Below are 13,000 nucleotides of genomic sequence, written 5' to 3' on the forward strand. Positions count from 1 at the left end.
AAAATATATTTGAGAACCACTCAGAATTATTGCAAACTTTATAAAGAGGTAAGGGGACAAGAAAAAAGAAAATATGTTTGAACTAAAATGACTCTGTCAGTTTCAGTAGCATTCTTAGACAGGCCTGTGTTGGGTGTGACAGGATATCACTCAATGCCTCATCAGAAATGTCACTGTGTCACTGTGTTTCTACACAGAAGCAGCTGGGAGAGACACAGACAGAAATACAACAGAGAATCCAGGAGAGACTGAAAGAAGTGAAGGAGCTCAAACAGGCTGTGGAGTCACTGAAAGTGGGTATTGACAAGAGGGGTTATTATTATTATTATTATTATTATTTATTATTATTATTATTATTATTATTATTAACAGATGGACTGGAACACATTTGAAGAAGTTTGCTGTCTATGCCTGATGTGTTTTTGATATCAATTCTAACCATGTCTCCTCTACTGTGTTCTTTCACTCAGAGATCTGCATACATAGAAATAAAGGAAAGTGAGAAGATCTTTACTGAGCTGATCCGATCCATTGAGAAGATCCACACTGAGGTTATTGAGCTGATTGGAGCTAACGAGAAGGCTGCAGTGAATCAGGCTGAAGGACGCATGAAGAAACTGGAGCAGGAGATTGCTGAGCTAAGGAGGAGAAACGCTGAGCTGAAACAGCTTTCAGAGACAGAGGATCACATCCATTTTCTACAGGTAACATCACTGCTTGTTAGAAAATCTCAAGTACATAACTGGGACGCTTTCAGACAGACCTCTCCAATTGAATGAATCCTTGCTTTTCACCAGGAATGTTTTGGAGCCCATTCTGTTTCACTGAAAACTCCTTGTCTCCACTTTCCTGTTGTAGAATTTCCAGTCTCTCTGTGCCCCTCCTGAAGCTGGAGACTTACCCAGCGTTACTGTCAATACAGACATCTCTTTTGGGGCCGTGAGGAAAGCTGTATCTGAACTTAAAGACCATATTGAGGACTTCTGCAAGGGGGGATTATTCAAAATAAGCACAACAGGTTGGTGTGAAGTAGATTCCTTTGGTAGATATCTGGTAGAGATGTTAGGAAGCGTGTTAAAATGACGCGCTGTAACATTTCTGTGTTCCCTGGTTTGTTGCGAGGGCGGTTGTGTTTGCTATCATTTCTGTGACCCTTTTTGTGAGAAGTGGATTCCCTTCAGTCAGAATCAGAGTGTATTGCAGCGCCTCTTGGTCTGGGGCCGGTTGATTTTTGGGGTGTCGGGTGTATAAAGGTTCCGGGGACCCCCTCATGGGAAATGCAGTTCGCTCCGAAGCTGGAATGCAGAGAGGCTGTTCCGAGGTGGATCCGATGTTGGAAACGCGGGTTTCTCTTGGATTGAGCCGGTTTGCACTGGACAGGGAGGGCCTCTCAGCAGTTAATATAACGTTAGAACTAAATTAATAAAATCCGCTTCGAGACACCTTACAGTACGCTGCTAAAGAGTACTAATCACACCGAGCTGAATACTGTATTAAGAGCTATCAAAAACAAACCACGTCTATATATGTTGGCTGCTGTGAGGGCAGATTCACATCCCAGCGCTTTGATATCTCTGGGTTTGAAACGCCGCTCCATCAGTGGAACACCAATTATTATTATTATTATTATTATTATTATTATTATTATTATTATTATTATTATTATTATAAGGGAGCAGGGAACAGGGAGGAGGGAGGAGGGAGGAACGGGGACTGATGATGCAGGGAGGAGGGAGTGATTTGAGGATGCAGCAGACAATGACTGTTGTGTGTTTCAATTCTATTTCTCTCTTTTCTTCTGCCCAGTGAATGAAGTTGCAGTTTACAGTCTGCAGGCTCCAGAGCCAAGGAACAGAGCTGAGTTTTTAAAATGTAAGTCTGTTTTCACTGAAACATTTGATTGAAAGATGTGTCACTCCATTGTGAGAAGAGCTAACACTATTCACAGATACCAAGATATTTAGGTAGAGGAAGATCTGACTGGGTAAAATATAAACAAATGCCCCCCCCAGTGGATATGCATGTATTCACCTGTCCCAATACTTGCTGGAGGGGAGCATATCATATTTTACAATGATTAGCATCATTACTGTGTGCATTGATTGCCAGCTGCAAAATGAATTCACACAAACTCACCCAAAATACAAATAATCCTTTTACTCCCTTCTGTCCCTTTGTACCTCAATGGCTCTTCTGTTTTCAAGCTGTAGCATTATCTCAGAAACAGCCTTTATAAAAAGACCCTGCTGTAATATGTATTGATCAGTCTGTCTTTGTGTTGGTTCTGTACCATTCAAACCTAGTGGAGATTTTCTCAGTGATTTGACTTTTCTAACCGTCTCTCCTCTCCTCTTCTCTTCAATCAGATTCCTGTCAGCTCACACTGGACCCCAACACAGCGCATAGAAACCTCTGTCTGTATGAAGGGAACAGAAAGGTGACACGGAGGAGAGAGACCCAGCGATGTGCTGATGATCACCCAGAGAGATTTGATATGTGGGCCCAAGTGCTTTGCAGAGAGGGTTTGTCTGGGACTCGCTGTTACTGGGAGATTGAGTGGAGTGGGGGAGGGGCTTCTATAGGAGTCACATATAAAGGAATCAGCAGGAAAGGACGGGATGAGTCCTGTCTCCTTGGATTCAATGACAAGTCCTGGAGTTTGCGCTGCTCTGGTTCCAGTTACTCTGCGCGGCACAATAACAATGAAACTGCAATAACTGCCCCCCGCTCCCCCAGAATAGGAGTGTATCTGGACTTTAATGCCGGCACTCTGTCCTTTTATGGCGTCTCAGACACAATGACCCTCCTGCACAGATTCCAAACCACATTCACTGAGCCGCTCTATCCTGGGTTTAGGTTTTGGTTTTGGGATTCCCCTGTAACAATCTGCCAGCTGAACTAGACTGTCTTGTGTTGTAAGAAACCCTTTGTATTGAACTCCCTGTCTGTCCTCTCCACTCCTCGGCTGAAGGGAATGTTCAATCTGACAACTCTGGATGAAAGTTAGGGGGTAAAACGGCGCCCCCTGCAGAGTGAAACGAGGTGAATTATTTGTTTTTACACTTGGGGCCGAGGCAGCCTCATTTTTACTGTTTAATCTGTCAGGGGAGTGTTTTTGTAATTGTAAACACTCACAACTGGACAGCTGTTTCAGCATCAAATGTTCAACATGTCCTGAGTATTTATTGATTACAAACACATACACAGCACCAAGTGGCAGACTTAGTTGGCATCTCTGCACAGTGCTAGAATTCCCACAGCAAGTACTGAGAAGTATCTCTTAAGCTGATTGTAGCTCACTAAATAATCCCACAATGTGTTCCTATATTGCACTTCCATTGGCTACATAGGTCTCAAATGTGCAGGTTTGAAAAACATGACGGGCAAGAGTCTCAGAAAACCATGATCTTGTTTCGAGTTGGATTTTGTCTATCAAATGGATATTTATAGATATTTATAGTATCTAGCTGAACTATTTGGGATTTAGGTGCATCTGGCAAATCTGTAAACCCTGGGGCTTCATACATACCTTTATACAGGCAAGCAATAGGTACAAGATGCCTTTTCCTTGTCTTATTATTAGAATTTTGTTTGTAAAGGATCCCATTCTGAAATGGTTGGATAATTACCCTAACGAGCATTTAATTAAATGCATCGGGTCTACTCGTCAGGCAGTTCAAAGTTTCAATATTATAACTGTTTGCTTATTTGAACAATAATGTGAGTGAAATATCATCACAAGAAAGAAGACATTTCCATGGATATCGTAAATCCCAATCAAACTGCATTACATGTGCAATCTGCCCACAGTGGAAAAGCAGAAAAGTGTTTTAAGCCTGGCCTTTGTCGCCCTCTTCAGGACAAACTGTGCAGCTGCACAGAGCCTGATTGAAAGCAATTCTTTTCACTTGGTGTGGTTCCATTGGAAATGTAGGGCCCTATTCACACAACCTTGAGGACTGTTCTAAGCGCTGTTTTATTAAAGACTCTTTATTGTAGCTTAAATCAAGTTAAATCAAGTTGTTTAGAGAGGGTGAGAAGTTTGTTTGTTAATTTTATTGTTTATTATTATTCAAAGCACTGTTTAAGGTCAGCAGTCTTTATAATCAGCTTTTAAATTAAAACCAAAATATTAATGTAAATAAGCACCATTTTAATAACCATTATTTTAGTTTCTGTACTTCAATTAATGCAAACCTTTTTTCTTCTGTACTTCTCCTTTAAATGTTTTGTAAAGTTTTAATTTTCAATAAATGTTTTGTTGTGTATCTACTTCTGAAATGAACATAAACTAAGTGGACTGTCAACAGCAGCTGCTCTCTGGAAACGTGAAGAGCACAAAAAAGCTTTGTAGAAAATGTTAAACACACATAAAAGATATTCTACTATAACAATGAGCACACAGTGTTGCTTTAACTAAACAATACCAGCAGAGCAGCCTGTTTCATACAGGTCTTTGTAACTAAACAATACCAGCAGAGCAGCCTGTTTCATACAGGTCTTTGTAACTAAACAATACCAGCAGAGCAGCCTGTTTCATACAGGTCTTTGTAACTAAACAATACCAGCAGAGCAGCCTGTTTCATACAGGTCTTTGTAACTCAACAATACCAGCAGAGCAGCCTGTTTCATACAGGTCTTTGTAACTAAACAATACCAGCAGAGCAGCCTGTTTCATACAGGTCTTTGTAACTAAACAATACCAGCAGAGCAGCCTGTTTCATACAGGTCTTTGTAACTAAACAATACCAGCAGAGCAGCCTGTTTCATACAGGTCTTTGTAACTAAACAATACCAGCAGAGCAGCCTGTTTCATACAGGTCTTTGTAACTAAACAATACCAGCAGAGCAGCCTGTTTCATGCAGGTCTTTGTCCAGTGACTGCTGGGTCTGATGTAAGAAGAATAAATCAGAGCCATTCAGTCTACTGTATCTTTCAAAGGTTTGCCAGCCAGTTGAAGGAGCCAATGATAGCAGGGTAATACTATTGTGAAGCTGCTCAAAGAACACTGCAGGCATGTATCCAATCACAGCAGAGCAGCCTGTCAGCTTGTATCCAATCACAGCAGCGCAGCCTCTCAGCTTGTATCCAATCACAGCAGCGCAGCCGCTCAGCTTGTATCCAATCACAGCAGCCGCAGCCGCTCAGCTTGTATCCAATCACAGCAGCGCTATATGCTCTCTCTAGGATATCTATTTTAATTGAAACTCGATTGTAAATTGCTTTTGTGTTTTTTGGCCCCCCTGTGTCCTGGGCCCAGGTTCATTGCACCCCTTGAACCCCCTTATTTGCCCCCCTGGTTTCAGTCTAAACCTGTGATTATCTGCATCCAGCCAAAGAGGGGTTTCCATTGTAACCGAAGCAGGGCTATTTTTGAATCAGCACAATGTGTTTCTAAACTAGCAGAGCTTGTCTTTCGCGCTGAATGAAGAGGCTTGCGAACACGATGCATTATTTTCCAGCGCAGTGTTACCTGTTAAGTCTGCTTTTGTCCACGTAGCTTTTTGACTCGCTGAACAAAGATGTCATTGATAGCTGTGGAAAAGCGCGCTGCGACAGGCCTGCTGTCACTTTCCCACACGACAGAGCCTGCTGTCCTGGGACGGGCAGGAGTGAGGGCGGGTCATGCGACTAGTCCAGACCCAATGAGAAACTAGCATCATTTATGGCCGCTAAGGAATACAAATCAATTAAAATAAAATAAACTTGTCAGCTGGCGCCAGAATGTAATGTTGCTTGCGCTATATGAGGTCTGTATGACTACATTTACCAGGACCCCTCATTGCGCATGCTCGTCGTTTTTGGACTACATTCAGCAGCGCTAAAGACTACATTTTCCAGGTCGCATCACTGCGCATGCTCGTCGTTTTTGGACTACATTCAGCAGCGCTAAAGACTACATTTTCCAGGACGCATCACTGCGCATGCTCGTCATTTTTGGACTACATTCAGCAGCGCTAAAGACTACATTTTCCAGGACGCATCACTGCGCATGCTCGTCGTTTTTGGACTACATTCAGCAGCGCTAAAGACTACATTTTCCAGGACGCATCACTGCGCATGCTCGTCGTTTTTGGACTACATTCCGCACCGCTAAAGACTACAGGGTGATTCTACAAATAGGGTACATTTTATGTCACTGGGCCATATTTTGTTTAAATTATAAAATACAATTACAAAGCCAATATCCATTGTAAAATACAATGCTAATTGTATATTTTAAATTAGAAATAATATAACATAAAGCCTTAACTGAGCAAATAATTAATATAATATATCCTATATGCATGTTTTGGTGATGTCCCTATAGGCGAATATATAAATTAATTAATGAATTAAACTCAGTAAATTGTATAAAATATATGCAATTCAGCCATCGTCATGGAAAACAAACTAGAACATATTTGTACAAATATATATTTATATGTATTTTTACAGTTAAAATGTATCTACAGTCTAAAATGTATGATATGTAATGTTGTCCATAAAATCAGTGTCAACCCTGTTAGTGGAGGAGAAATCCCCCCTCAGAATAATGGTTTATCACAAAACCATGTGATCTTCAGCATGTGCCCTCACCTACAGAGAAGAAGAGAAGAGGCACAATCACAGGTATGTTTCTCAGCGTCTGTGGCTATATTTTTCACTTTAAGTTGTAGTCGGGTAGACAGTATATTATCTATCGATCAACAATGTTACTTAAAAGTAATTATGATAGTTTGATCCATTAAAAAAAAAAACAAAAAAAAACACTTTTACATTGCTTATAAAGCCCTCTACTAAGATCACAACTCGTGGTTTCAAGCTGCTTTTCCACATGGCGCATGAAGGTCCAATAAGTGATAAATGTCAACACTGTTACCAGTCAACCCTGTTACCCATTTAAAGCAACAGAGTTGACTGAAGGTAACAGATTTGACATTTTAAAAAAAATATATATATACAAATAAGATTACTTTGTTACAATATTTAACATAAATTTTTGTCGGGATTTGTAATTGAACTGTATAAAGACCAGTAAGGAAATTCTTATTTTTTTCCCAGACAGATATAGAATAAAATGGTCCTTTCTGCTGCAGAAAAGCAACGGCGCGATCGTGCTCGCCGTGATGCTGATCCCATTAAAAGAGAGCAGTACTTGCAAAGGGAGCGCCAGACATGGCAAGAAAAAAAAGAAGCAGGGAAAGTAAAGTCAGTGGCAGAGCTAAGTGACAGGGAGAAACGTAGAAAACGCACATTTTGGAGAGAATCTCAACAGCAGTCTAGGGAAAGGAAGAAAAGAGGAGCATCTCTGGTAACACCCCCACAGAGCCCTGGGGAGAATCCACAGCCTGGCCCGTCAAGGGTAGATAGAGTATAAATGCATACACTATAAGTGGAAACATTTAAGATTGCATGGAGAAAAAAAAACTAAAATCAGTGGTTAGTGTTAATATTCCTCAGGAGACCTTTAAGGAATTGTTTAGAAAATAACGTTTTCAAGGATACTTTTTGATCTTGCTTTTGCTTATTTACAGGCAACTGCTATCTGGCAGAAGAAAAATAAAAAGGAAACAGTGAAATATATAGAGAAATTAAGAGATTGAAAAATTCTCTAAAAGGACAGCAGAGGCTTACAGACAGGGATAATAAGAAAAGGTACCAACGCTTGTTAAAGAAAAGAAAATCTCCCAGATCAAAAACAAATAGGATGCTAAGAGGATTTTCAGTTCCAGATACTCTCCGTAAAACCCTTGTCTTCCATCATTCATTAATTGAAGACACTAAACAGAAATATTGCAATTCCAAAAAAGAAAAGAACAAGCAACATAATTCACAAATCATTACTGGAAACATTTTAAAGTACAGATTGCAGAAATGTGCTCAGAAAGCCTTTGGGTTTTCAAGAAAGCAGTTTCATAGGGGCCTAGAAAATGAACAGGAACCTTTAACATTTGTTTGGAGAAAAGTCAGAACAGCTGCCCATGAACTAGAGGGAAGTTGTTGTGCTTTACGTCAGAGATGATGTCAGCCATATAACTGCAAGCAAGAAACAAACCGTTACAGTGAACAAATACAAAATGCAAAAACGCTTCCTATCTGACACGTTGAAGAATCTGCACAGAAAATTCCTTCTGGAGAATCCATTTGCAACCATCTCCTATTCATTGTTCTGCCATCAGCTTAAACTTCTCGATAGTATTGACTTGGAACGCTTGGCTGAATCGATTTGCTGTGACCCTGCTTCGAAAACATGTATGTATGGTGAATGTGCCCAATGCAAAGATGCCGAGCCTCCACTTACTTCTACCTGCGATGCACAGGCCAATGTATCATACTGGCAGTGGACAACCAAGTCAGTGCTAAAGCAAAAACAAAAAACAAAGAGAAAGTAAAGAAACGGGTCCCTTTAAAAGTCACAGTAAAGCAAGAAATGGAAAGTGCCATGGTGGAGCTAGAGATGTTTCAAAACCAACTCCAAAAGTTCAGAAGACATATTTTGAACATAAAACAGCAGTTCCTGTATCACCGTGAAGTGAAGAAAAACATGTCAGCACATGAGTGCTTGATTCATATCGACTTCTCAGAAAACTATTCTTGCAAGTTCGGTAGTGAAATTCAAGCAGTGCACTTCACCTCATCACAACAGCAAGCTACACTACAATACTGGAGTGCTGTATCCTGGTGGAAAAGAAGAGCATGTCTGCTTTAGTACAATACCTCCATCCAAACAAAAGGGCCCTCCAGCAATATGGGAATACCTTGCTCCTGTTCTAGATCATCTGAAAGAAGTGTATCCCTTTGTGTCTGTTGTTCACTTTTTCAGTGATGGGCCGTGCACACAATACAGGCAAAAGGGAAATCTTTTTAGCACTGAACTACACAAGAGAGGGTTCACTGCAGGAACATGGAGCTTCTTTGAGGCAAGCCATGGCAAAGGTGCTCCGGATGGAGTAGGTGGTGTTCTGAAAAGAACAGCTGACAGGTTAGTCAGTCATAGAAGGGATATATCAAGTGCTGCTCATTTGTTCAAGTCATTATGTCATGCAGGTACAACTATAAAGTTGTTCTATGTGGATAATGATATTGTAGACAAAGCCACAAAAGAAATGCCTACAGGTCTTCCAATTGTACCTTCAAGAATGAAAATTCACCAGCTCATCACACTAGCTCCAGGAAAGCTTACATATCGAGATGTCAGCTGTTTGTGCTCAACACAACAGGTGCTAGAATGTCAATGCTGCAATACACAAAACTTCAGCTTTGCAGTTCAACCTCTTTCGGAATCTCCAGAGCCTGCTGATTGGGACATTCAATGGCAAAATCCAGGTGTCCTTGGGAAATGGTGTGTCCTTCAGTATGAAGAGGAGCTGTATCCTGGAATTGTACTTCAGACTAATGAAACACATGTACAAGTGAAGTGCATGCATCGTGTTGGGTCCAACAGATTTTATTGGCCCAATCGTGATGATATGTTGTGGTACTTATGTGATGATGTGATATGCATGATTCCACCACCAAAGCCCGTGACTGCCCGTCATGTTGAGATCTGTAAAGCAGTATGGTCCAGAATAGCAGAAGTGTAAAGCACGTCATTGATTTGTACGCTATAACAGTATCCATGAGTTTCCATGACTGCAGGAGCCTCTATACATAAGCTAAACACATCCAGCATCCACACCACCTCCAAACACTCCTGGATATTTAGTTTACACTAAGTATGTAGTGTGTGATACACTATATGAGGCACATATTTCATTTTTTGTGGCATCCTAGTACTTCTAAGTCTCAGTCACTTAGTCACGACGTTTGTTTGCAATGTTCACAAGTTTTAAATGTGTTTTTAAATTGCTGAATTTAAAAGTTAAATTGTTTTCATATTTTAAAAGATATTTGATACAAAATGTTGTTTTTAAAAATGGGACAATTTATGAAATGAACATTTTTATTTCACTGATCCCCCCCCCCCCCACCCCCGTCCTGTCAATTCTGTTACCACGGTCAACTGTGTTACTGTCACTTCAGCTATGTTACCTTTGAATTTATTAGTCTAAAACGTATTCAATATAGTTCAGAGAAAAGATAGCTTGAGTTGATTACAAACAAAATCAAACTGAATGATACAATGCCCTTCAGATTATAGAAATGAACCTTATAATAAGACTTTCATATAAAAATTGTAATACCTCGGAATCATTTCTGCAACAGTCTTAATATATTTTAAACATAAGTTCTTGTTAACAACTAGCTTTTTTTAAACTAAGATAAGGGGCACATGAACTGCCATATATCCATGAATTAGATATTTAATAGTAGACACACTTTGCTGAACAGTGTGCTACATATCAGTAACAGAGTTGATCAAAAATACTGTTTACATGTGGATTTTTAGCATAAATCTTCGGGGTGTTTTGCTGTTGAGCTCTGCAAAGAGCAGTTTCTGTATAGTTGAAGGTTTATTTTTTTTAATAAAAAATATATTTTGAAAAAATATTTACTCATGTTTTTCCTTGTTCACATGTTGCAAAATGTACCATAATGGCAGAATCACCCTACATTTACCAGGACGCATCACTGCGCATGCTCGTCGTTTTTGGACTACATTCCGCAGCGCTAAAGACTACATTTACCAGGACGCATCACTGCGCATGCTCCTCGTTTTTGGACTACATTAGCGCTAAAGACTACATTTACCAGGACGCATCACTGCGCATGCTCCTCGTTTTTGGACTACATTCCGCAGCGCTAAAGACTACATTTACCAGGACGCATCACTGCGCATGCTCGTCGTTTTTGGATTACATTATGTTATGTTTGTTCCTTTAATAATGACAAACAGGGCGTAGGTTTATAACCTTTATTAACAAACATAAACTAGCTAATGGGATACAACTCAGGATTACCATAGCGAGCTCAGCTCCCCGGTTAGGATCATATCCATGCACGTCATTTCTGCTCTGCCTGTCGGGAACTGTAGTCCTTGTTATTAACACATGACAGCACAGGCTGCATTTATTTATTTATTCGCAATAGGCTAATTTAGAAGAAAGCCGACACGCACAAGCTTTTAAATGGCACGTATGAAATGAAAATGAAATGTTAAACACCCGATGAAATGTGTTTCTTTAACTTTTGATAACACATTGCAAATGTTTTAAAAACTGATTATTTTTTTTAAACGATTGTATAATAAGTATACAATAAGCTTCAAATCAGTTTAAAATGGCGCATATGGAAAACCTATCGATATAATAATTTCAGAAGTTTTTTCAAGTTTAGTGAATGAAATGTTCAATACTAAATGAAATGTTTTCAAATTCTGCGTACGCTCGTAAACTGTAAACGTTATAAGCAATTGCCTGTAGACTGACAGCTGTTTATCTGATTGAAATAAGTATATTCAAGCACTCTGCAGCGTTACACTGTATTGCAATGCGGTCCAACACAGCGGCTGCCTCTTGATGTGTTTTTTAATAAATTGACGCCCCACTGTCTCTGCGGCGCACAAGAAAATGAAGTTGGTGTCCTGTGTGTGTGTTTCAAAGCGTCTCATCCTTCCTGCAGGTAAGAAAGCCACATCATCCCTTCTGAATTGATTAGGAAACAGCATGGAGATTTCACGAAGGTCTCCTCGGAGGGGGTCAGATGTCGCTCCGATTCCAATAGAGGTGCCAGAAAGCAAAATTTCAAAGTGTCCCACTTCACCTGAACTCGCATTATATATATATATATATATATATATATATATATATATATATATATATATATATATATATATATATATATATATATATATATCTATAACACTGCCTATAGCGTTCTTTGTGTTTTTTTTTGGCTGGTTTAATAAAAACACAATGTTTTAATGGACCCCCTGCCGCGGCTGCTGGTTTCCATGCCAACCCAGCTCTCAATCACTGAACCAGACCCTTCACTGAACTGATCATGTGCTTCATGAGACCTTTTCACTTGTTTCCAGCTCTTGATCAGTTTGCATATTTCAAGTCAGCTGTAACATTTGATAAGTAACTTGAACTGCAAACTGTTCAAGAGCTGGAAACAAGTGAAAAGGTGTCATGAAGCACATGATCAGTTCAATGAAGGGTCTTGTTCGGTGATTGAGAGCTGGGTTGGCATGGAAACCAGCAGCCGCGGCAGGGGGTCCCCAGGACCGGGGTTGAGAAGCGCTGCTTCAGACGATCTTTAGATAATAATAATAATAATAATAATAATAATAATAATAATAATAATAATAATAATATTGGCTGTTTCAGTGTTCCAGTGTAAACAGTAATTCCCAATCAATGCAACTAAGATTTGTGAATAAAAAGTTTTGTAAAATAAAACAACAAGGGCTTTGCTCTCTTAAGAGTGACCCCTTTGAAAAAGCCGAGTTTACCCCCAAATCCTTTGCCGCTGGCTTCAAATTCAACAAGCAGGGATGTTAAAAGAGTCTCCCCCCTCCTTTAATGAGCTCCGAGGAGAAATCACAGAACTGCTTCACAGAATTGACAGCGGGATTCGATGCTATTTTGCAAGGGTTTCAATTCAACTTAAAAAAACAATTAACAACTTGAATTAAAACCCTCTGGTCTGACATTTTCCCCGTTGCATTTCATCTCCAAATTCACCCTGCAGTTTTCGCAATGCTCTGTGTAAAATTAACAAGCGTTCTAACCCCTTTCAAGGCGATTTAAGAGTAAAAAGCATTGATAATATGGGATAACGGATCACTGATCATTTCAATAGAGTTGAGCACCACATGGTCAGATACCAAACACAACAGAAACAAAATAAAGCACTCGGGTCTCTCGTCTAGTCCACTTCATTTTATTTTTGGAGAGCGGTGCTCTGCTTGTTTGTGTGACTGTGTTCATCCCCGGAGAGCGTGGTTCTGACCCGGTATTGGAGAGCTGGATCCACTGCTCCCTGCTTCTCAGAACTCCTTCAGCATTCCTTATCTACAGAAACAAGACAGCAAGCGATCGCTGTGAGACTGCACAATTCAAACAAGACAGC

At 40.0% G+C, this 13,000-nt stretch overlaps 1 protein-coding gene across 1 annotated transcript; it reads left to right on the forward strand.

Annotated features, from left to right (window-relative positions):
- The first annotated feature begins 103 nt into the window (after positions 1–103).
- Positions 104–3,996, forward strand: LOC121311517 (tripartite motif-containing protein 16-like). Its single transcript, XM_041243965.1, has 5 exons — positions 104–293; positions 471–704; positions 859–1,018; positions 1,807–1,872; positions 2,367–3,996. Exons 1-5 carry the CDS (start codon positions 168–170, stop codon positions 2,900–2,902), a joined length of 1,122 nt encoding a protein of 373 aa, XP_041099899.1. The 5' UTR covers positions 104–167; the 3' UTR covers positions 2,903–3,996.
- Positions 3,997–13,000: the final 9,004 nt, after the last annotated feature.

Source organism: Polyodon spathula, unplaced genomic scaffold (genome assembly GCF_017654505.1).
Source record: "Polyodon spathula isolate WHYD16114869_AA unplaced genomic scaffold, ASM1765450v1 scaffolds_3245, whole genome shotgun sequence".
NCBI classification, from domain to species: Eukaryota; Metazoa; Chordata; class Actinopteri; order Acipenseriformes; family Polyodontidae; genus Polyodon; species Polyodon spathula.

Bases quoted from the DNA above. Each gene is read 5' to 3' on its own strand.
- LOC121311517 (XM_041243965.1), top strand. From the start codon at position 168: ATGTCACTGTGTCACTGTGTTTCTACACAGAAGCAGCTGGGAGAGACA. The intron at 705-858 runs GTAACATCACTG...TTCCTGTTGTAG, and splicing joins ATCACATCCATTTTCTACAG to AATTTCCAGTCTCTCTGTGC. The intron at 1,019-1,806 runs GTTGGTGTGAAG...TCTTCTGCCCAG, and splicing joins ATTCAAAATAAGCACAACAG to TGAATGAAGTTGCAGTTTAC.